The sequence below is a fragment of the Phalacrocorax carbo genome, chromosome 5, assembly GCF_963921805.1.
Source record: "Phalacrocorax carbo chromosome 5, bPhaCar2.1, whole genome shotgun sequence".
Lineage (NCBI taxonomy): Eukaryota > Metazoa > Chordata > Aves > Suliformes > Phalacrocoracidae > Phalacrocorax > Phalacrocorax carbo.
Window position 1 is genome coordinate 71,654,783 of NC_087517.1, and position 23,510 is coordinate 71,678,292.

Below are 23,510 nucleotides of genomic sequence, written 5' to 3' on the forward strand. Positions count from 1 at the left end.
CCCCCAAGTTATGTCAACAGGACAGAAACTCACGTTGTTTACTGACCTACACATTCCAGCTGCCCACTGAAACAAAAAGCCAGGCAAACAAACAAAAAAAGGGACAGTTTTGTGTTCTTAAGAGAGCTTGGCACTGACTTTTGCGGAGCCTCCAAGAAAGCCAAGCAGACCATGAAATGCTGGAGTCAAAGGAAATCTTTGATTAGCTGGAAAGGGTTTGATCAATATTAAAAACTTGTTCACAGCTCCAACAGAAGACTGACAGATCTTGACACCTCTGAATTCCAGCCCCACTTCTTCAAGCTCATTTGGCCTCTAGAGGCAAAACACTTTTTACAAACACACTCCTCATCCTTCTCTCATCTCAAATGAGTTTTTAAACCTACCTGATGAGTATGTGATGGTACTCGCACAACCCTTCTACAAGGCAAAACACTGAACGCTACTAAGATGTCAGCAAGAAGGACCTATCTGAAAATGAACAACTGGGATCTAAATCTGAATTCCAGCCAGCTGCCTGATGGACCAGGACAGTTACCTCTCATGGTTTAATATCTCTACGTTTGCTTTTGGTTTAAAACCACGCTGTTGCCAGAGGAGATGAATGCAATCACTGATTGCGTAGCTGAGGAAAGGCGAGTCTCCTTCAGAATCTCGAGCTCTTTCTGGCCACTCAGACTTCATCTGCAGTGGTGTAAGCACACGTGTAGGAACACAGTGGCTTTGGTAATAGCGTCAGGTTTACTGTTCTCGCCTATCTCAAAATATTTTACCAATTGCTGCGTTTCTGAGAAGTCACAGAATTATAAAAGCCAGGGAAAAAATCTCAGTTTACTAAAGGGTGAGGATATGGTAGGAAAGACCATGCTTTGTTTGGAAGTACTGACAGCACATCTTTCTAGAAGAAAGATCATCCTCAGTTTGCTGCCACTACAAAAATCGTGTATGAAGTTTCAGTTTATTGCAAAAAAAAAACAACCCCATTCAAAGCACTTACCATCCAAGGTAAAAAGTATTTCAAAAGGTTAAACAAGATGAATTCACTCCATAACCTGTAGGATCTAAGAAACTAACAGCTGGTACACAACTTCAGCAAGTCACATCAAGTCCAGCAGAGCAGAGACTAAACATCAGAAGCACCAACTCCTGATCGTTTGATCTAAACAAGAGCTCTGACTTCTTATCAGCTCATTTAAGAGCACTTTGCTGCAGTGTCTAACCTGGGCTGAGACTAACTGGATGTTAGACAGCCAGGTGAAATATTTTTATAATATTCTAATTCTTCTTCAACCTAGAAATCTCATTGAATAGCACAATGATTTGATTTCACAAAAATGAAGAGCATCTCCTGCCATCAGCGAGAATCCTGAAGAACACCACAAAGGATTTTATATCCACATTACACCGGCATTCAGTAACTAGAGGTTTAGTCACTTACCTGAAAGAGTATAAAGATGAGGAAGAGCTCATACACAACGCTGACACACAGCCAAAACCTCCAGTAAGCTACAGAAACAGACAAACGGGATGTTAGCAAGCTTTCAAGCAGAAGAGCAGTCAATTATTCCCTTACTGTAATGTAACTAAAGATCTCCAGAAGAGATGCTCCCACCACGCAACGATAAATCCCAGCATTCAAGTAAAGCGTTCACCATCAGTCCTAAAGAGTACAGCCAGACAGGCTGTTATGTAAATTTGCCAGAATTGCTCAGGCATTACCTGGGTCTCTGAGAATGGACCAGGACCCCTAAGAACGCTTGTAGGGTCCCGACCCTGGGACCAGACTAATGCCGGGGGTCTGCTGAAGAGGGGGGCACCACGATGAGGTCAAGGTGAGGGGTGGGACTAGGTGAAGACTTGGTAGTCACCCCTTGCTTAGCCCCCAGCCCCAGCTGTGCAGACCCCAATAAGGTGCCTCTGCCACTCCCTACACTCCTTATCACCTGCCAGCAGATTAGGCCTAAACTTATGTCAAGAGCCTGGACAGTTTCTAACAAAACACCCTGAGGCAAGTATTTAAACCAAATCAAGAAGCTGTCACCCACTCGCTGCTAAGCGCTAATCACAAGCACACCTTGTGGTTGAGGGTTTAGTTGTGTTGCTCTTTTAACTTATACAAGCATGGACATTTTCACTGAACCAAGAAGCCTTCCTCCCTCCTTGCCCCTCATTTATCTGCCCAAACAGCCCCCGTTCAGCTCCAAAAGTCGTAGCAGGGTGTGCTGTGGCGATTAAGACTCTGGGAACAAAGATATGTGGGGACTGGGGGTTTCACACCAGCTATGAAAATCGGAGGATGGGAGCAACTCTGTGGAGCTCCCTCCCAGCTGGTCTGAGACCCCTACCACCCTTGACCTTGCCGCAGACTACTGGACCTCTGAACAGATCGTATCCCCCTTCCCCCAGTTTCATGCATCTTGCTCTACCAATTCCTGTCATATGGGTTAAAGTGACTTGCTTAAGGACAGTGGAAAACTTAATAAATTGTGGTACATGTTAACTGCCTGGCACCTCGCCAGTGAAGAGTGTTAACAGACAGAATCTGTCACGCTGTGGATAATAATACGGGATCAGTGTGTGACAATGCTTCCACCCAATGAACTAAACATTTAAGAATTAGAAGGAAAGATGTGTCACTTGCAATGCTTTCTAGCAGTCCTTGGAAGAGAACTGTATCCTTCCTGAACCAATCTAACTTCTTTCTCCACGATCTCACGTAACCTGAGCTATCCAGCTTTGGTTTTCCCAGCCCTACATAGCTAACACGCTTTGCCAACTTCTGCCTGCCTACTGCTAGGAAAGGCAAGACTGAGGCCGGCTGAAGGAACAACTGCTTTTACTTTTGTAAGCCAATCTTTCTCCCTGAAGACAAGGTTGTTCCCTCAAGGGGCAGAAAGCATCTCAAAATATCAAACGTATTTTCACTTTTACTAGGAATTAAATTTTAAAAATGTACCAAAGCTTTAGCAGGTGCTAGATGCAAGACCTATGAGATCACCTCAAGCTCTTCATAAGAGAAACATCATGCAAAACTCAGCTGCGTCAGAGTCTGCAGCAGTTTTTCATCCTCCCAAGATGTGTGATTACAGATCTTCTCACACTGAACCTAAAGGGTACACAAATTAAAGTATTTGTGCACTTCCAGCTCCATCGTTGTCCCCTAGGCTCCTCTGAAAGACTCAGTCCTCAGGTAGCAGGCTCTCTGCCTGTCCTGGGTACAAACTTTGAGGTCCATGGGCTGCCCTCATGCCCCTCATTCATCCTACTCCACCCAGAGACTGGTTTGGCCTCTATTCTGTAAAGCGATTTCTGGGCTCTGAAATCTCACCCAGCGTTTTTGTTGACTCCCATATGGAAGGGAGCAGGTCAAGGCAGAGCCGGTATGCGCACTGGCAGAGCGCTCCAGCATTTTTTCCTAACCACATCCAAAAATTTACAAAAGGTAATTCAGCAAAACTTGACTCATTCCACGGGGGTATTTGAATCTCTCAGTCACATCACGTACTAATCACTCTGGAATGATTGTAATAGACTTTCCTTCAGGTGTTTCCTGTTTACACTTATAAAACAGAGCTCTCCTTCCATGGTTACATCTAGGTGATAATTAGAATTGGATTGGGGCAAAGAGGAATCAAGACAGTCGTTCACATGGTTGAGCTGAGACAGCAAGCTGTTCCACCCGCACGAATGCGCTTTGCCAGGAAGTGAAAAAGCCAAGAACCTTCAGGCCTGATTTGGGCATTTATCTCTATAACCCCAAGGCAACTCAGGTATGGTAATGCTTAAAAGCAGGACAATGATGCAGTTGTTGCAGAGCTTCCCAGAGGCTTGTCTGCCCCTTGAACCAAAAATCAATGTCGTCGTCGCCCAGTTCAGCCTCAAGCAGCCGAAATAAAAATAAAAAATCCCACATTTTAAAACGAAGTCTCCAACAACCTGCTTCTGGCACCATCACTAAAATAGGCTGAAATGTGAGAAGGTGTGACCTGTTTTCAGCAGAACTGCCAAATTAATTTCGTCAAAATAGCCTACTTTACACTTCCAGGAAAAAAAAATAGGCAGGTGGGGCCTGTATAACAGAAAGTTCAGAGCTCTATAATAGCTTTCCCTGGAAATTTGGAACTTTTAAGATTTTTACTTAAAGTCTACAAACATAATTGTCATGTCTTAATTATGCGATACAATGAAGTGTCTTCTTAGGGGTCAGCCATTAAAAAAAAAACCAAACAAACCAACCTCTGAACACATGTTATGAGGTAGTTTTGCCCCTTGGTCTCCTTGAGGGAAGGAAAAGCAGAGTTCAGCCTACCTTCTCCTTGGCAAGGCAATACCTAGTGCCTCTTGTGCAGCCGTCCTTACACAAGAGTTTTAAAAACCCTTACTTGAGCCTTCTGTCCTTCCTTCAGATGTGTTTAACTTTCAAATCCACTGGCAAGTTGCACTTGGAAGGACTGACCGAGAGCATGCTTGCACCCTCTTGTCTTTCTAGGATGCAGCTTAAGAAAAACAAATAAGTAAAACCCCTCCATTGGTCAAAGGATTATTTGGAAGAGAGGAACCTCTCCCCAGACCGGCACCACTGTGTTGCTGCAGAATACTTCAGCCTTTTGCATGCGAGTCTGCAGGATAAAACCAAAATCGCCAGTGTATTTCTAAGTGATTGATTAAAAAAATCAGTTTGTGTTTGACAAGGTGTTTTCTATCCTTTCCTCTAATGACTGCGTACCTTGAAGAGTAAGCACTACATTCAAGCCAGAAGAGTTAACCTTTCATTAACACACTTCTCCCACAGAACTGAGTGTTGTTTCCTTCAAACGTCGCCTTCAGACTAAGAGCCCTAAAAATGCTCTTTTCTGACCTATAAAGCCTTGTATGACAGATTTTACACTACTCACAGACATAAATGTGGCAGACTAGCGCTGAAACTGACATACACACAGCTCAGAAACCAGAAAAATATAAATTCTTTTTCTATATAGGACCCTTTCTTCTCCTGTATACATAGGGTTCTGGCAAGGTGATCTGCCGCTGCTGAACATGCTCAGCAATACCTCAGAATAAAAAAATAAGACCTGGTTATAACTTAGTGTGCTTTCTCCCTGGCTGACATAAGTCATCAGGAGGTTTTGAAGACTACTTTATATCTGTACATGTTCACCATAAACAAGATGTTTTCAAAGCCGTACGAACATTGTGTTCTCTCTCTTCCTGGACTGGCCTCAGCTTTAGCTGTTATTTTTGGCATGCCTCTAATATTTGTTTTCCTTAAATGCACTTGTCACCATCAACCTCCCTCAAATTAGGACTATCTTCCCGATTAAGTAGGCTTCAACTAATCATTTACATACCTGATAGTTTAGTGATGACTATGCTCAAACACTAAGCTGTTGGCATTGTAGGGAGACTTGCGAACTCAGGGTGAACACTTAACAGGAGAGCCCTGCCTGGCTGAGTGCACAACCGGCCACCTACCCCTACTTATCAACAGAGGTTTGAGTTGACCTATGCCACCTGAAAGGCTAAATGAGAAAAGAAATTTTAAGTTATTTGCCTGAGCAAGACACTTAGAGCTGCAGAGCAGGTGGAAGCTATGAAGTGCTAATCAGAAGTTGCACAGGACATGAGCAGGGAGAACTGCCTGGTCTGAGCAGCCACATGAGCCTGGGCCAGCATACGCCTGCTCACATTACCACTCTGGAGTACAAGGTTTTCCACAGCAAGCTCAGGTTCAAAAGCATCACCCGTGACCTGAGAGCTGCAATGACCAGGAGGTGGGACAACTGAGAGTAACCGAGACAGGTGAGCCCTTCAGGCTCTGTGTGGGCAATTCTGTATGTCTAAATGTAATGTCTGAACACATTAAATGCTATGTTAAGATAGAAAAATGTGTTAAAAAAAGCTCATCTTGTCAAAACCCCTACATAGAGAATCATTTATTCCACCCAGTCAGTGAAAAGGCAGCCAATTAGTACCACATCTCAACAGTCCAATAATTTAAGCAAACCCAGTGGTGAGTATCCAGATTCCAGAATTATTAAAGGAGTTGTCAGAAAGGAGCAGATCACGTACCATTCCCTGGACCAAGTTCTAATGAACTGCAGAATTACAAGGACACCAGCTGCTCCATCCACTTCCATCAGTGGCCTGCTCTGCCTGTGCCTCCTACCCAGGGACAGGGACAGAGGAGATCCAGTTCTTGCCTGCTCACATCTAGCTACTTGAGCCCTCTAGCCTATGGGTTAGTTAAGAATTTCACAGCTTACTCTCCAAACGGCTTGTGCCGTCACGCATGATGTAGTAAATCAAAATAACCATTGGCAAAGGTTGGGAATATTAAAAGCTATTTCTTAGGGCATTAATAACTGTCACGGAAAATTTCTTCACAATTGCAATGTGGGCACGTTACTTTGACAAAGACAACAAAGCATCGTTGAACTCTTGCAACGCCAGGCTATTTGCATGTCCAAGGCTCCATAAAAGGAGTTGACAATACGAATGAAGAATATCTTTTATTTGCAAATACTAAAAAGTCAGCATACTGATGCTGACTTTATCCATGATTAATTTTATCATGAAATGCATTACCCTTCCCAAATTCAGGCGTTCACCCACCAACAAATGGACCCTCAAGCAGAGCTTAAGATCTGCCACCTGTAAAATATTGTTTCCTGGGGTTAAGGCAGTGTTCCTCCTTTACTAGAAGGTTTGGATGGAACCAAATGGGGGCCTTGAAGCCAACGCTTTACAGGAACAAAATGGAAAATGGGATAAAAAGCCAGATAAGTTTGTAAAGAAATCTTTCCTAAATAGTCATACATACTTATTTTCATGATAGTCCTACATCTCTGAATCACAGTAAGGCAACTGGTACAGGTCCATGTAGCAAATTATTAGCTAAACTGGAGAAAATGGGGGGGAGGGGATGTGAAGTCAGTAGAAAAATGGTAAAGCTGGATGAACCATTGGCCAAAGCTGACATTGCCAGTAATACTGAAATGAAGGCAAAAAAAAGAGTCACCAGCCTAGATGGATACCACTCAGGTGGTGGCTAAGATCAATGGCCTTGGTGAAAAGTAGGTTAATAACACAAAGCACAAACAGCAGCAGCAGGGAAGGCAGGGACAGCAAAGATAAAAATCAGCTGATCTCAAAGGACTAGAGTAACAGAAGAGCTCACAATACAGTTGCACACTTAGGAACCAGTAAGTTTTCATATTAGCTCATCAGCTGCAACAGAAGGACTCTGTATTATCTGCCAGCCACTGAGCTGTCACTGTAATACAGCCATGATAAAAAAGCACATGCACAGACGGCCATCAAGGTACTGGCAGAGAGATACTGGGAAGCATTAAGACTATCACACAAAACATAAGCCCTCGCACATCTGCAACATCCTACACAGTTCTGGACAGCCATTTTCTAAGAAAAAAAACTCAAAACACACAAAGAGAAGAACTACTAAAATGTTAGGGGGAAAGCTAACATTGTTGGGGGGAGTCTAAAAGCAAAGCTCATTGCTTTAGCAAAACCAATAGCAAATTGGTACACGAGTTGTGTAAAAATACATCAGGCGGGTAAACACGGAGTAAGTAGAACTTTAAATAGAACAACAACATTAGCCACAAAAACCAAGCCACCTCTGAGCTGGTCATCAATAAGTACTCACATACAGAATAATAAGGCTTGAAAATCACCTGACAGAAGCAGTGCATGAAACCTAGCTACTTAAGCTACAGCCTGAAGAGTCCATGTAACAGATCTGATGTGGCTGTATGTGACCGTAGTGACCTGGCTGACCCAAAGGCTTCCTTCTGCCCTATAAATGGAAGCAGCGCACAGCAGCGGTCTGCAGTGCCAGTTCCTTTGAGATGAGATCTTTCTCCTGGAACAGCACCACGAAGCTAAGGTCAGAGACTCAACTGCCTGATGGGAACTTCCTAATACACTCCTCTAACTGGAGAGCTGGTGCTGAACCTCACGGGGCTGCAATGCCATCCCCTCTGCTGCCCACAAAAGCCCTCCCACAGGAGAGGTATGGAGGAAGACTGCCATTCTCCTCTGAACAGGCACCCAGATGTCCTGCTGTGACCGTGGAAGAACCCACTATCCCAGCCAAGCGCTCTTCAGAAGATCATCTCGTCAAACAAGCTAGAGGAAAGGTGAAGGCAAAAGATGACATGAATACATTCAGTATTTGAAGTGATTGAATACATGGTAACTTCTGCAATCACCCTGTTCATGGATGATTTGATTCAGCTGAAATATAGTCGGCTTCAGCCCAGCAACGGCTGTTTCCAAGACAGCAGCATGCAGAGGTGGTAGACACTGGCTCAGTCCCTGCCAGAAGTTTGCTTAGACATCTCTGACCTTTGCACTCTCCCCATCCCATTCGTGCTACTTTGTTCTAGGGAATTAAAATGACTTCTGTCCCTGCCAAAACCGTTGGATGTTCCAAAGCTGAAGGCGCTCAGATATCACTGGTGTCCTTAAAAGGAGTAATTTGTCTTGTAGTAGGAACCAGCGTTAACTGTACCAGGAAGGAAAGTCTAAAACCTGCTATTTAATAAGACCTCAGAAACGCAAACTTCTGAATAACACCTTAAGTTTGCAGCGGTATGCTGTGGGTGCTGCTCTACAACAAGGTCTGTTTATCAAGGTTTTTGTCACGTCTGCTGTTTCTCATCCAGAATAGCATTCCTAAACTGAAGATTAAACTTTTGGCATAAGAAATACTTACAGCTTTATTTGACTGTAAGAGAGCCTAATGCTTTCAGGAATATTAAGCCTATATAAATTCCCATAACTCTTTCTCAATGATTCATATCTTAAAATAGGCAAGAGATCAAAGAAATTAAAGTATTTTCATACTTCACCTGATAGAACACTACATGGAAGAGGTTTTGTGTTCTCCTTTCGAATGCCTTCAGGATTTACAGTCTTACTAGAAATCATAATCAAGGGCTTCTAATCTGCCAGTTATTGTAGATAGCGGACATACAGCAAAGCACGCATAGAGCTCCAGCAAGCTGATGCATGGTCAGAAGCGCAGTCCCATCATGGGAGGGGGCGGGTGGGAAAGGGATAAACAAGGGAAGTTAAGGTTTCAAGAATCTGGCAGGTCACACAAAGACTTTTACTACCAACAAGAAGCCAAAACAGGGAAATCCAAAAAACCCCGAATGCGCTGCTACATGCAGATTGAAGCACAGGAGGATCCCTATGCTGTTTGGAGGCTGGGTGGAAGCTGGGAGGCTACGTGTTAAGTGTGCAGGGTTAATGAACCTGTATTATTAGTATTTAAATTAGGACTTACCTTCTCTACAAGTAACACGAATATTTATGCTCACCATAAACCACGCAATTTATCACAGATATCTGAGTGACTTAAGCAACTTAAATTACCTGGATGAGGTCTTGAAAATGGTCCATCTTTAGCTTGTGTAACTCCAAAACATAAGAAAACCAAAATACTGGCAACAATACCTCTGAAAGTGAAAAACAGAACAAACTGGTTATATTGTATCACCTTCCTAATGGAATCGTAAATTACATTCTTTGATGTAAAAAACATCTAGTCTATTTCTTAACTACTGAACATGTCAATCAAATCGGTGCCTTTTAGAGATTATATGTCAGGGAAACAGGTATAAATTGCTACACTTTTAAGCATGGTTTCATGACAGACTGTCTCAAACCCCGAAGTTTACCCACCCATCCTTCTCCCTTCCTCCCCACTAACTGCATGCTTCCATCCCTTCCATTTTGCTCTCATTTCCTAGTGTCTGGCCAGCCAGGCAAGGAGCCTGATCTGGCTGAGAACGCATCCAGCAAAACACAAACCAAAAACAGCAGTTCCTTGATCTGTGCGATGAGCTTGAGCCTGCAGATGATCATGAGACGCTCAATGAGTCAAACACATCTTTGAGAAGCTTTTATGCCCACTTTGTCAGAAGAACACTTAAAATTTAGCAGCGAGAAAGCTCTCAAGTTAGAGAGCTTCTCATTGCTCCAGTAAAACGTCAATAACATTTAAAAATGAACCGTTGAACATGCTACCACTCCAAAATATCATCTTAGTCAGCTAAAGACAAGGAGGATCTTCTAAGGCCACACCAGCACTGTCGCTATTTCAAAAGCTGGAACCATAATATAGAGCCTAACAGAACGTAACAGAGACTAATTAAAGAAAAATAATAATTATCAGAGCATAAGCCCAAGTATACCAGAGACCCACAACTTCACCCCAATAAGCTGAGCCCAGACCTGCACAGTTCTCATCCTCAGCAAGGTAAGACCTAAGTAAGGACTGCCACAGTCCCGCCGCCCGCCTCCTTCCAGGAGGCAGCATTTCTGCATGTTGCCAGAACAAGATGGTGCGAGGACTGATGCAGCTGAAAACCAGCCTAGGAAAAACCAACCTCTGCTCAGCTGGCTCAGCTCACCACTCTCACGAAGAAGCAACACAGCAGCCCCAGCTAAGGCTAAATTGCCAGCTTAAGCCAGTGTGGAACTGAACCCTTAAGGGCAGCCAGACGGCTCCAGGAAGAGATCCTTACTGATCAAACGGCAAACTCAGCCAGCAAGATCCAGGATTTGAAACCCACTAATTACATGCGGCATGTTTTTCAGTAAAGTTTTGTTTTGCAAGTAGCAGAAAAATGAGAAAATACAAATCCTCATGCCCAAATGCCTGACCCTTACCGTCAGGAACGCCGCTCCTTTAGCATGCGGAACAGACCTGAAGGGACTGAGATGGGAGTTAGGTGGGTGAGGTCTGGCATTTAACTTCAAAGTATTCAAACTTAAAATTCTCCTGCAATTTTAAGTAATTGAGATTTTAAACATCTCACAAGCACAAAACAGCATTTATTTTGCAGGGGTTACCACTTGTTTTTCATGAAGACCCCGTGGTCTACACTTGGGCACATACCTTTGGTTTGCACAGATGAAACTGTGTAATGCAATCCAAAAATGCTCTTTTTTGCACACCTGAACTCCCAACAGAACTTTCATGCTTCCTCACATTACCTGCTTAAGAGCTGGCTGAAGAGACAGACAACTGAGAAATACCTTGCTACACTGCAGGATAAGTATAGGCTGTGTTTGCAGTAAATGATGCAACTCTTGACTGTAAATAAAATGGCTCTGTTTGCAGGAGCCAGAGAAAATACCTAATAATTTTGCTTTTATTGAGAAAATGTTACATACCAGAGACAACAGCAGACTACTCATGCTTTAAACATTTCAAAAACTTCTTTCAAAATGGAAAACAAAAGGATTTATGAAAACTGTTTTGCAACATTCACCTCTGAGTATAAATGTTTGTGCTTCCTGAAAAAAAAAAAAAGGGTTTTACTGAAGAGATGTAACTCAGTTACTTTGCTTTCTTTATGACACTGGGCAGGACAACAGAATTAGCTGCTGAATGAAACGGCAAATAGATAGTTCCATCACAATTTTCAAAGATGAAGATGTCAAAAAAAGTTAGCTGATCTCAAACAATGAGAATATTCTGCACTTTGAGTTACTAGTCTGTATTTGGAAATACCAGGACTACAAATTTGCATTTACACAGAGTAGTCTGCATTCTGTACTGTGTAACACCACACACCTCTGTTCGCTATCGTTATGCTCAGCCATGAACCAAGGTGTCAGAGATCACGGTTTTAGGCATTGTGAGGGTAATTTTCCCAAAGCTGTAGATGACTTGAATCTGAATCACCACAGGAACTTAGTTATGTTCCTTTTCCTAAAATCTACTCTCAGCCAAACAGCGGCTGTGCCGAAATAAGCTGGAATTTCAGCTGTATTATTTTACTTCAAGCTCACCATGGGAAGTTTTGAAGAAAATCACAAATTTGCATAGTAACCATGCCAGCTCCTTTATCTTTTTTTTCCAGTGGTAACTAAATCTCTCCCATTAACATCATCATACCACCTCCTTATGAAGCCTTCAGAGCCTGACCAGCAGCTTGGCCTGCTGGCTTACCATGGCGGGACACGGCTAATGTATTTTCTTGAGCAGCAGATCAGGAAGACACTACATAGTAAAGCTTGCCTACAAAAATTATTTTAGCACTTAACCAAATAAGAAAGGGAGAACATGGCAACAGCTTCGTTAGCACAAACAAGTTATGGTTTGTGTTATTTTAAGAGTTGATTCAGAGACACAAGACAATGAAGCTTGTCTAAGAGTATCTGTGTATCATCCTTTGTTCTGGGCTTTTAATGAGTCAGCTCCCACTCCCTGTCCCTTCTCTGGCGGTATCTACAGCAGCATGACTGGTACAATCCTCTCGGTGGTATCACAAGCTGACAAACTGGCAGACGGAGGTCTAGCCTCCTTGTTACCAGGTTTTCTCTGTAGGTACTCAGCGACAGGAGCTGGAGACCATCAACTTGCAAATACACACAGAGCTAGACTTGCTACCATGCTGAGCAGTGATCAGTTATTGCCAAAAACTAGTGTAGAAAGGCATTTTAGAAGAGAGACTGTTTCACCGCTTGAAATTCTATGTACAACCCTGATGCATACAGGACTTTGAAACATAAATGTGGTTTTCATATGCAAAAAAATTAACTTTTTTTCCCCAAGAGCCCCTGCTCAGCATTCAAAGTATTTAGGAGATGCGGATTTCTTCCACAGCCATTGTATGCAGAGGTCGCTGAATATTTATTTAGCTACCCTCAGAGCTGGAGCTCAGTCCTGTCAGCTCCTTCTGGGCGCTTCGCAGAAGAGAAGCTGACAGTTGTCAGACAGGATGGACTATTTCAAGGCTGCTTTGAACGCTGTAGAAACTGTGTGAATAAAAAGTCTCGGCGATCAGGCAGGTTTTGCCGCGCAGCACCTCTTTGGCTAACAAAATTAATTTTTAGCTGTCTTTACACCAGGGGCAATCTGATCATGTGTATCACATGATCACAGCAACATCTCTGTGTATGATCCTAATGAACTTCGGCTAGATTTACATATAAAACACTTCTATAAACCTTATCTTAAAAAAATTCCTCCTTTAATTGCATGTCGCAGGAAGGAAAATGGCAGTGAAATGTCAGCATATAAACAGATGCAAAAATAAATCTGAGCTATAGATACCACACCCCATGATCTCACAGACTCATGCTCTAATTTGCTTTCTGTCCATCATTTCTCCTGATGAGTTATGGCATGACTCCAGCCACTCACCCTGCCCTCAGCTGCTTCTGCAAGTGACTGGATGAAGCACTTTTACGGGGGAGAAGATGAGAGCCTCAGATGACTTCCTACGGCTTTAGCTAGTCCAGGTCACACAGCAACAGCAGCTAGCACAGCAAATTGTATACTTTGCTTCCATTTAATGTTCTGCTCTAAGCGCCCAATGCCATTCCCAGGCGCTCTGGCACCTCTCAGCAAGAGCCTGAAAACAAAGGAGGTTTAAGTGTTCACAGGCATGCATTTAGACTTTGCACCTAAGCTCTGAAACACTGCTTCACTGTCATTGTGCAGTAGTTGGAAATAAAAAAGCGTGACAGCTAGAGACACTGCTCATTGGTAATAAAACTACTTCTGTTCATTAAGAGGAAAGCGCGCCCATGAAATACGTGCACACAATGACAGCCTCATGCAGGCCAAAGTTTTAGATCAAGACACACAGCAAGCAGCTCTACAATAAGACTAAAAAAGATCTCAGGGTACGATAAGATATTTTAAGTTTTGGAAGGAAAAAAAAATCTGTGAAAATTTGGGATATAGAAATATGCATGTTGTGACCACCTTCTGCTCTGAAATACCTCTTTTTGTTCAAATAGACACTTAATGAGCCACATAAAATTGGTCAGGAACAACAAGGTATAAGAGAGCATCAGGCACACGGGCGCTAAAGAAGGTAACAACAACAGCTGGGACATGAACTGAGCTGGAATCCTTCAAGCTTAACGGTGCTAAACTTGGCACAGCACTTACCTCAATGACCTTAGAAAAGAGATTTAATTGAGGCCAGATAAGAGTTCACCAAAAACTGACTCAGCATAAGGACTGTGCCGAACAACACACACACTTCCATCCGTTCCGTAAATCAGGGCCAAGGCAGCAGAGGTGAAGCTTAGGAAAGGCCCACAGGACTTATGTCTGCACTGATCTTCAGCTTGGAAAAAGTAACCATTTGGCCGAGTTAACTACTACCTCAGAATTCAGCATGTAGCTTGAATGACCATGGCTACAGCATAACAGGGATGCACCCTTCCAAATCAATAAAATACCAGCATTTGGGAGACCATATACAATTCTCAGGATGCTGCTTTTCACATTTTTTTTTTGCATGTAGGTATTGCAGGCAGTGTTCTGCAAGGAGGGATGCAGAAGTGATCAAAGAACATTCGCTACTCATTGCCTGGTATGAAGCTGTTAAATTGAGTTAACAAGTGGACACGTTATTCCACGCGCCGAATATGCGGAAAACAACTACTATTTCATGAAGAAAGGTTAATCTGCTGAATAATCTTCTCTGGTTTTGTTTTTAATCAAAGCACTGAAGGCTCTAATCTCAATAAGATATTCCACTGAGTCACCTTAGATCTGCATTACTCCCTAGTGATGTGTCATCACTTCTCTTTTGGCTTTTCCCCTTCTTTATTCTGAGCTGCCGCTGCAAAGAATGCCAGGCCTCCACCCTTCCCTAGACTCATCATTATAACTGGGAATAAAATGGCATTTGTTCACCCCAAAGCCTCGCAGAAATTTTCCCAGCTCCAGACAGGGCACCGCGTTCCAACCTGCTCTGTTTCACCCCCTGTGCACAAAGCTGCAAGCCCTCAGCTCGGCACACAGGTGAGTGGGAATTACATGAGCTACATCCGTTGTGTAACCGACAGAACCACCACCAAGCCTATCTCAGGAAATACACCGATTCCTGCACCTCTGTGACAATGAACACAGTATCCTGAGTCACTTTAAAAAAATGTAAAAAAATTAGGAAGAAACCTTTTAATAGCAAGGGGAGAAAATAGCGTTATATTTAAGAAACGAGACTGGAAGAAAACAATTATTTTCATGCTTATAGCAAGGATGCTTTACAGTCTGTACGCACCCCCTTAATTTTTAAAATATTATTAGATATTTAAAAGACCACTTTTCTTTCCCCTTTTTGTTCCCTTCTGTATTTCTTTAAAAAGAGGAGAAATTCAACGATGTTTAATCAGTTTAAATTACAGTAGAAATGGACCACACATGTAAGACTCATCGCACTCTTGTTTTCTAAGAGTTTCCCTTTGGGCTACAAGTTCTCATGTTAATTTCCAACAACAAATAATGATCTGTATTGAAATCTTGAACATAATTTTACAAAAAGCACTTAAGCCAGAAAAATTTAGTTGCAGCTAGCTTAATTTAAAGAGTCAGGTTACTTCAAGAAAAACAGGCAGAATCATTGCCAGAGAAACACAACCTTTGAGTCTTTAGAATCAATCTTTGAGGCTTTAGAAAGAGGTTCATACTGTTTCAAATCACACACGCACAGCAGCCAGCAGGTGGGACAGTGAGTGACACTAAACTGATTAGAAATTAAATTCAGCGACCAGCATCAAAGGAGCTTATAGACTTACACTTGGTTTTGTCACTTTCTAAGGGTTTGGGCATTTAAACAAGTTAACACAAAGGTCATTTGCGGTAGCTTAGCCACAAGATAAAAGCATGTAGGGTAACTTGTTCATAGAGCTACCCTTTTCTAATACGCACCTTATAGAAACACCACCTCAAATATTTACCTCTTTGTATTGTAGGCTGTGTCTTGTGGTGTTTCTTCAAGCAAGGTTACGTAGCCCAGCGCACATGTGAGGATGAACAAGACTGTTAAGGTATGAGCTCTCCTAAAATTTAGAAAGAGAAAATTGACATCAGAAAGCAGAAAAGCTTGTATCTTCACCTGTCAGCAAAGAGTCAGTAAGTCTAATACATAGACAACGGTCAATACTACTAAAGAAGTTTCATGTATTGTCGAGCACAAAACAGAGTTGACAATGGCACTAGATTTAGTTACGTGTCCGTTGCGCAGCAGCGTGTGATAGAAACCCACCACAAGAATGGGCCTAGCTTATTTTCCCCTGGTGCTGTGAGCTAAGGAAGATTTGGACAAACACTTGCCAAGTGAACAACAGCAACTTGGAAAAAAATTAGCACCAACTGTGCTAACACTTTGATCTAAAAACCTCCGGATTGCTCTCCTTGTTTGTCAGGTACATACTCGACTGTGCTGCTGCACAGCTCTATTTCAAAGCCTATTAATAAACACTGCAGCAGACTAAACAGACTCTTAAGACCAAAGAGAAGGGAATTCACTCCTGACATGGGAATCACGCATTACAAGGACTAGTCATTAAAAAACCCAAATCTCTGAATGAGAACAGCTGTAGTTTCAAGAATTACAACACTGCCTCGAGATGCCTTATTTCCAGTAATTCTTACAGTTTCATTTCATCTTAGATCTGACAAGCAAGTACAGACTGATGGCTGGAGGTTCGTGCCCACAGAACTATACGCGGCCACCTCTACACAAAGGGTTTCTGCTGGAACAACCATGTCAGCAAAGCTCTGCAGTGAAGCTCAGTGGTTGTTCTACGCTGTCAAAACGTGCAGCCTTGCTGGTGTAATATACTCGTACAGGCAGAACATTGCTAGCCTACATGGAGTCACATGTTCTCGCTTCCCCATCCGTGAACAGGTGAAAGGAAAAAGGGCTAAGCACCCACATCCAGACCTGGGAGCTGAAAAGAGAACTTTCTGCAGCTAGTCGATAGGCACACAGGTACACCTACTGATTAAGACATATAAAATATTCTGATGTTACACTGCCTGCATTTTTTTTAATTTAAAGTTGAAAATGCCTTTCCTAATGAGAAGCCATATATTGTTTTCAGTGGAAAACTCATCTGACCTCGGCTCAGAAGCATGGGAAGTCTGGTCATTTAAGATCAAATCATAAAGACATGAATTCTGTTTTAGAGGACTCCACAACACGATTAAAGCAACACAGGTATAAAGCATCAAGCTTAGAGAACAGAAAAACTGTGAATTAAAATGACTGTATGTAACAACTACTTGTACATCCCAGCTCTTTTTACACATTCTTTTTATATATATTGTAGTAGAAGCTAGAATTACGCTTCCATTTGATGCCAAAAGACCAGAGCCTGCACACATTCAAGTTGCACAGTGCATGATAAGCTGGAGATCACCATGGATTTCTAAGTAGCCCACTGGCTTACCTTTAAACACCAAACCCAGTAATCTACCTAAAATTGCTCTGAAAGTTAAGGTAGGCATGATTCTGAACTACAATGTCATCTTAATGCAAAACATAGCCACTTCTTGCAGCATCCTTTTAATCCCACTGGAAGACACATGCAATACCTCATAAGCAGATGCAATCCTCTTCTGCTGCTGCTAAAGAGGTGTTCAGCATTTAACACTATCCTTCCCTGCAGTCTGGTGGACAGAGACGAAGCAGCTCCAGGAAACAAAAAAAAAACCACCAAGAGAAGAAGCCACGAGTATCTTCAAAATTGGCAAGGAATCCACGTGTGAAAAAAAATACGCAGAGGCTTCGCAGCAGCAAGCTTCCTGTTCAGCAGACACATTTTCCCTTTGCCTTGCCTCCCAGGATGCCAAATAACAGGTGATTCAGCCATCATATACTTAACGTTCATTTAACAGTCACGTGACGCAGTGCCTCTTTTGTAACCCACAGTAGTTTAAAAAACTAAATACAGTGCTCACAAAGGAGGCAGTGCAGCAGGGGGCTCAACTAAATGCTCTAATTCACTTAAAGCAGACCACGGTCTTCTTCCATGCATTTATATATGTATATAATTAATATAAAAACAACCTATATTTTGACCACAGAAAAAGGGTACATTAACTGCAAGGCTCTGCATTACATTTTATGCCTTGTTTTATTGTTTACTTTTTTTGAAACGAATATCTAAGAGGCTACCAACATCAATCGAGAAATGCTCTCTTCCATCTTACCGCTTCACTGTCTGAACACCTATTTGAAGTTAATTACTTTTTCAATGCTTTGAGTACCATGTAAATTGCCAAAAATCAGTTATCAGCATGTCCTCATTTAGATAAACACGTCTAGAAACTTGTCTACTAGAACAACGATGGCCTGGCTTCATTCACCCCCGTGGGGAGTTCGTAGCAAAGCGAACGGTCAGTGTGCGAGAGCTTCATGTGTCCTGCTTTTGGTTTATTTTTGGTGCGACAACCATCAGCTTGAAATTCATCAAGCTCCCCTGTTTAGTGAGAAACAAGAGACTATATATAAGTATCTCATCACTTCCCTTTTAACTCAGTTTTCATTTCCAGCTGAAGCCAGATTCTCTTGTAGCAAGTTTTCAAGAGGGTCAGTCATGTGAAGGTGTTTTCAGTCTAGCACGAAATCCAGAAGCCAGGATGAAAGGCTTTCTAGATTGGTTTGTCTTCTGGAAAGAGCAAGTTGGCAGCTCTAAGCAGAAACCTGCAAGTAGTGACAAAGCAATGGCAGTGGCTGGAGGTAGCAGAGCATCATGCAAACCGACCTGTCAGAGAGAAAAAACAAAAGCCCCACAGCACAAACCAGCACATAAACTCATCTACACAGCCTATCTTTCCACAGCTTGAGAGTTAAAAAAATATAATAGAAATCCACAGTCATGTGGAACAAGGCAAAACATGAAGCAGTTACAGTAGCCAGAAAAGTGGGCAGCATACAGCAGTACCTGTACGAGTGAAGTCGGGATGAATTAAACTGCATAAAGAGGGATTATTTTCGTCTCCATGTACACTTTAAAATAACACAGCACGAGGAAGACAACACAGCCAAGAACATCCCCAGCAAGGTAAGCATTACAGGAATTATGCAGAAAGGCTTATGTTCTCCTGGCCTGGCATCTGTAGAGACTGAGAAGAGCTAAGCTTAAGCTTCCCAGGTATCTTACCCTTGGAATTATACAGGAGTTTGGTCAATACACCAGAAGCAAGGGGGTTACAGACTACAGCCAGTTGTAGGAGGTTTTATGTCAGAAAATCTGAGAAAGCAGTGCCTAAAAGTATATGCATACAAAAATATGTAAGGCCAGGAAGGTCAAAGACAATTCACAACAGATCCCAAACTACTGAAAAGCTGGAACATTAAGTAGCTTATTTTTCTGTCTGTATCTTACATCTAGCTCTTTCCCCGTTTAAACACTGGTGCATTTAAGTGATATAATTCAAGTTTTATTTTTACAAAAACGCTTGCCCTGCTAACTTAGTTAAACACTGAGACCAGTACAGGCAGTCCACCAGGCAGCATCGGTCACTGCACCTCTCCTGCGCAGCAGCTTGCAGAGACGCAGGGGCTTTTCCAGAGAATGCGATTAAGTTCAATTCAAACTTCTCTTTTTGATGGTAATTCATTCTTCTGCCACATTTAGAAACGGTAGGGTTTTTTGAGGAAATTACTGTCAGAGCTTTTATTTTCCAAATGAAGTATATGACAAAAATGACCTAAGGAAATTTTGAAGTATCTTTTCTGGGCGAGGTTTGGACAGATGAGCTCCCTGGAGGGAGTGGAGGGGCTAATACCCCACAGGGCGGGTGACCTCATTCAATCTCCAGCAGGAACTAAAGTCACCTTAAGTGAATGGGACCGCACCCTTATTACCCATTGCTTTGCATTAGTGTCCCTGTCTGTCATAAATGATGCAATAACTACATCAAAAACAATAACAATCATTGAGAACAGGATTAATGGATCTTTTTGTCAGTTCTCTGAGTGAAACAAAATTCCAAAGAACAGCCAGCGTGGTTTGCCTCTTCGGTTTAAAACATTCCATGAATAGCTGCTGCTAGAGAAAGAACCTGACAACCAAAACAACTAGCCCCATCTTACCCTATCATCAACTCTTTCACAAAGAAATATTTTTTTTCCTTCATTCCAAATAATGGTAAAGCCATAAAAGCTTTTCTGAAAGATTTAAAAATATGAATGAATGTCAAAGCTCTCTACCCTCCATATACCAACACATCACCTGACACATGCTGGGAATTCTAAGAAAATATGACAAATAGAATATAAGTAGTTTATTGCTTCAATGGCAGTATAGTGTTTAAGTTATTGAAAAGTGTAAGATACAGGAAAATATAACAAACATTAGTAACAATTTAAAACTGACCAGTATTTTGACATTCAATATCAAAATTGTAATTAACAGGGAAACAATCCTGTTTGGAAACCTTCAACAAAAATTCAGCTACGCTCATAATCTTGATAATACATCCAAAATTAGAAACATGAAGCTGAGACGGTCATGTTGCACACGGCCAAAGCAAGCGGTCAGGCCTCAACATTTCAAAAATAAGAGGTTAACTGCTGGTCTGTGACATGGGATCTTTCTCATCACAAAAACAATAATCAGTGGCGACCAAACCAGAGTACGTGACGCTGCCTGAAAGCTGCAAGCAACTACATCTGCAACGCAACAGAAATGTGGCTGCTGGTTTTAAGCTGTGGGCTGCGTTTTAAAATCTGTTTAAACTCTCAGAGATAATAAAAAAAGTACCTATTCTTAGAGCAGTAACAAGCCTTCGGCACATCTATAAAGGTACACGAGGCTGATTAAATTTCTGTACGTACTTGTGACACTCCAAAATAGCAACGCTCATTTTCCTTGCCGTAAGTTGGTGCCTCTCATGAAACGATCACTCAGTAAGAGAAGTACAATAACACAAACCTCCACAGAGAAACGAGAACAATGGGTTAAAAAGCAAAGCTTCAGCAAATTAGTCGTTTTCCTTTGAATGAGACGAGAGAAGACAAAGTTTCCATTCATCGGTTCTACAGAATTCACATGTTAATCAAAGTTCCCAAAACTGTCTATTTTAAATAGTAAACGTTTTCATATGTTTAAATCTATTGAAATCTTTGTTTCATGTTTTAGTTTAAAACCATTCCACTGAGGCAGTGTGACTTTGCATTTCAGATAACACACTTTAAGCAGGTCTTATAAAAAAAAAAAAGGGCAATAAACGGGAATGGGAGGAAGGTGCTCTTATGCCAGATTTAAGTGCATAAAAGCTCAGAGCTAATTTTTCGGGCTGATGATTTGTTTTGCGAACCGCTGTAGAATTCAAGTCCTGTGACAGTGCTCCGACGAGCCAGAGTTCAATACCAGCACGGAAGCAGCTCTCTGAGCGAGCTCCTACCATCCCAGTGCGCGCTCAAGCACGCTCTCTTGCTGTGCACAGGGTACACCCTTACAAGGAAAGGGATTTCCCCAGGCTGAAACTAATCCTGCACACTCCTGGCCTGCTGAGCCTTCGACTTCACCAGAGGGTGTAAACTCACTTGCACTGCTGTGGCAGTGGAGCCCTGCCTTCGCACTCCCCCCCGAAAAGCACCCCTAGGTACCCCAGGCTGACTCCCCCCAAGTTTTCCCCTCATTCTCTTTATTTGCACCAAACAGGCTGAATTAATTCCTGTGAAAGCTATATTAGCCCATGGAGTCTTCTTAAAGACTTAGAACATGTGGAGCGTGCTTACAAAAAAGAAACCGACACAGAGAATTAATACTAGGTCTAAAGCCCAGGAGGGGCATATAAACTCTCACAAGGTCTCTGCATAAAGATGTTTCCTCTGCACGTCTAGCTAACGCAGAGGAACCGTGCAATCCCTTCCTTTCAGGTACAGGCAATGACGTGCTAATAACGCAGCTCTCAGGAGACAGCTACCCTCAGCAGAGACAAGAGTTGACATACCCAGCCGACTGACTGCGTGGGGTTGCACAACCACCTCCTGCGTGTTCTAGCAGCCGGACACTGCCAGGGCATACCCAAACACTAAAAAAAGCACAGGCCGAGTGACACATCAGTAGCTGATGCAAGATTTCTCTGCTCAGGTTAAGCAACACGCATAACCCTGGGCAGTTCTGACCAGGCAGAGAATCAGAAGAGTGGACCAGCAAATACAGAACTTCACTGTGGCCCGCTTTAAAGTGGCAAGCTTTTACAGTATGGGAGAAAAAAAATCCAGCCAATGTTAAGTTTCCAACAAGCTTAGGGAATGTCGCCGTGGAAGTGCTGCAGCCAGCCCCCACCAGAGGGTACAGAAAAAAGTTCCTGCCAACTTGCTGATCTTCTATCTCCCTAATCTCTCTTTCAGATAAATCATCTCTTCCCCCAGACAGTCTTTTAGAAAATCTCATGCTGCTGTATGGTTAATTTTTTAGAGGTAGAAACAATGGGCAAGGGATGGCTAAGTCAGACTTTGTTTTGAATACCAACCCTGTATTTCCAAAACCAGCTGTTCGCACACACGTATCCTCACTCCCAAAGAAACGCCTCTGCACTGGCTGTCAGGAAAGACTTCTCAACACCGGATGAAACAGGAGAAAATATCCAGGCAGAGACATCTACAGGCTACCTTTTCCTTAGCTGCAATTTCTATGCTTTATTCACCAAACAGGCTGAATTAATTCCTACGAAAGCAGTATTAGCCTATAGAGTTACCCACCTTTTCCCTCTTTTGTTTTTCTTTTTCCACACTTCCTGAGCCCCATAGATCTCTGCTGGCACACCATAACCTTAGAAATTAACATCACCTTCACATGATGGCAATACAGAATTATTTAGCATGAGAGACAAAAACACATTGTCCTGGTTTTAGCTGGGATAGAGTTAATTTTCTTCACAGTAGCTTGTAGGGGATGGTTTGGATTTGTGCTGGAAACAGTGGTGATAACGCAGAGATGTTTTAGTTGTTGCTAAGTAGGGCTTACACTAGTCAAGAACTTTTTCAGCTTCCCATGCTCTGCCAGGTACACAAGATGCCAGGGACAGAGTCAGGACAGTGGCCCCAACTGACCCCAGGGATGGCCCACGCCATATGGGCATCATGCTCAGCGTATAGAGCTGGTGGGAGAAGGAGGAAGGGGGGGGATGTTGGGAGTGATGGCATTTGTCTTCTCAAGTCACTGTTACATGTGATGGAGCCCTGCTTTCCTCAGGATGGCTGAACACCTGCCTGCCTGTGGGAAGCAGTGAATGAATTCCTTCGTTTGGTTTGCTTTGCTTCTGTGCATGGCTTTTGCTCTCCCTATTAATCTGTCTTTATCTCAACCCACAAGTTTTCTCACTTTTACCCTCCTGATTCTCTCCCCCATCTCGCCAGGGGGGAGTGAGCTGCTGCATGAGGCTGAGTTGCTGCTTGAGGCTAAACCACCACAGCCCTTTTTCACGCCTAGCGTGGGGCTGTTTGATATAACAGCAGATTTGATTGGCATGCGCTAGATTGAATTTATAGCTGTTATTGCTGTATAGCTATTAATTGGCAGGCTCCTGTGCTTGCTTGCCTCACTGTATATTAGAGTCTAGTGCTAGTTTGTGGCTGCCTTTTGCTTTCACCGCTTGCTGTACTGCTTATCATCTGACTCTGCTGCGCCTGGGAACACTGTGATAGCAGCAACGGCCAGGCGCCTGGGCTGGCGGATGGCCAGGGCATCGCCACTGTTCTGTG

The 23,510-nt window shown here is 42.7% G+C and overlaps 1 protein-coding gene across 3 annotated transcripts in view; it reads right to left on the reverse strand.

Moving 5' to 3' along the window:
* PTDSS2 (phosphatidylserine synthase 2) overlaps nt 1–23,510 on the reverse strand; it is a 50,854-nt gene that overhangs the window by 20,177 nt on the left and 7,167 nt on the right. For all 3 annotated transcript variants that reach the window (XR_010373189.1, XR_010373188.1, XM_064453151.1), the window contains exons 2-4: nt 15,742–15,843; nt 9,403–9,485; nt 1,439–1,506 (exon numbers count right to left, since the gene is read on the reverse strand). Coding sequence is in view for 1 of the 3 variants with exons in the window: in XM_064453151.1 (XP_064309221.1) it covers nt 1,439–1,506; nt 9,403–9,485; nt 15,742–15,843 (253 nt within the window). In the remaining 2 variants the exon portion in view is untranslated. The remainder of the gene's footprint in view (nt 1–1,438; nt 1,507–9,402; nt 9,486–15,741; nt 15,844–23,510) is intronic.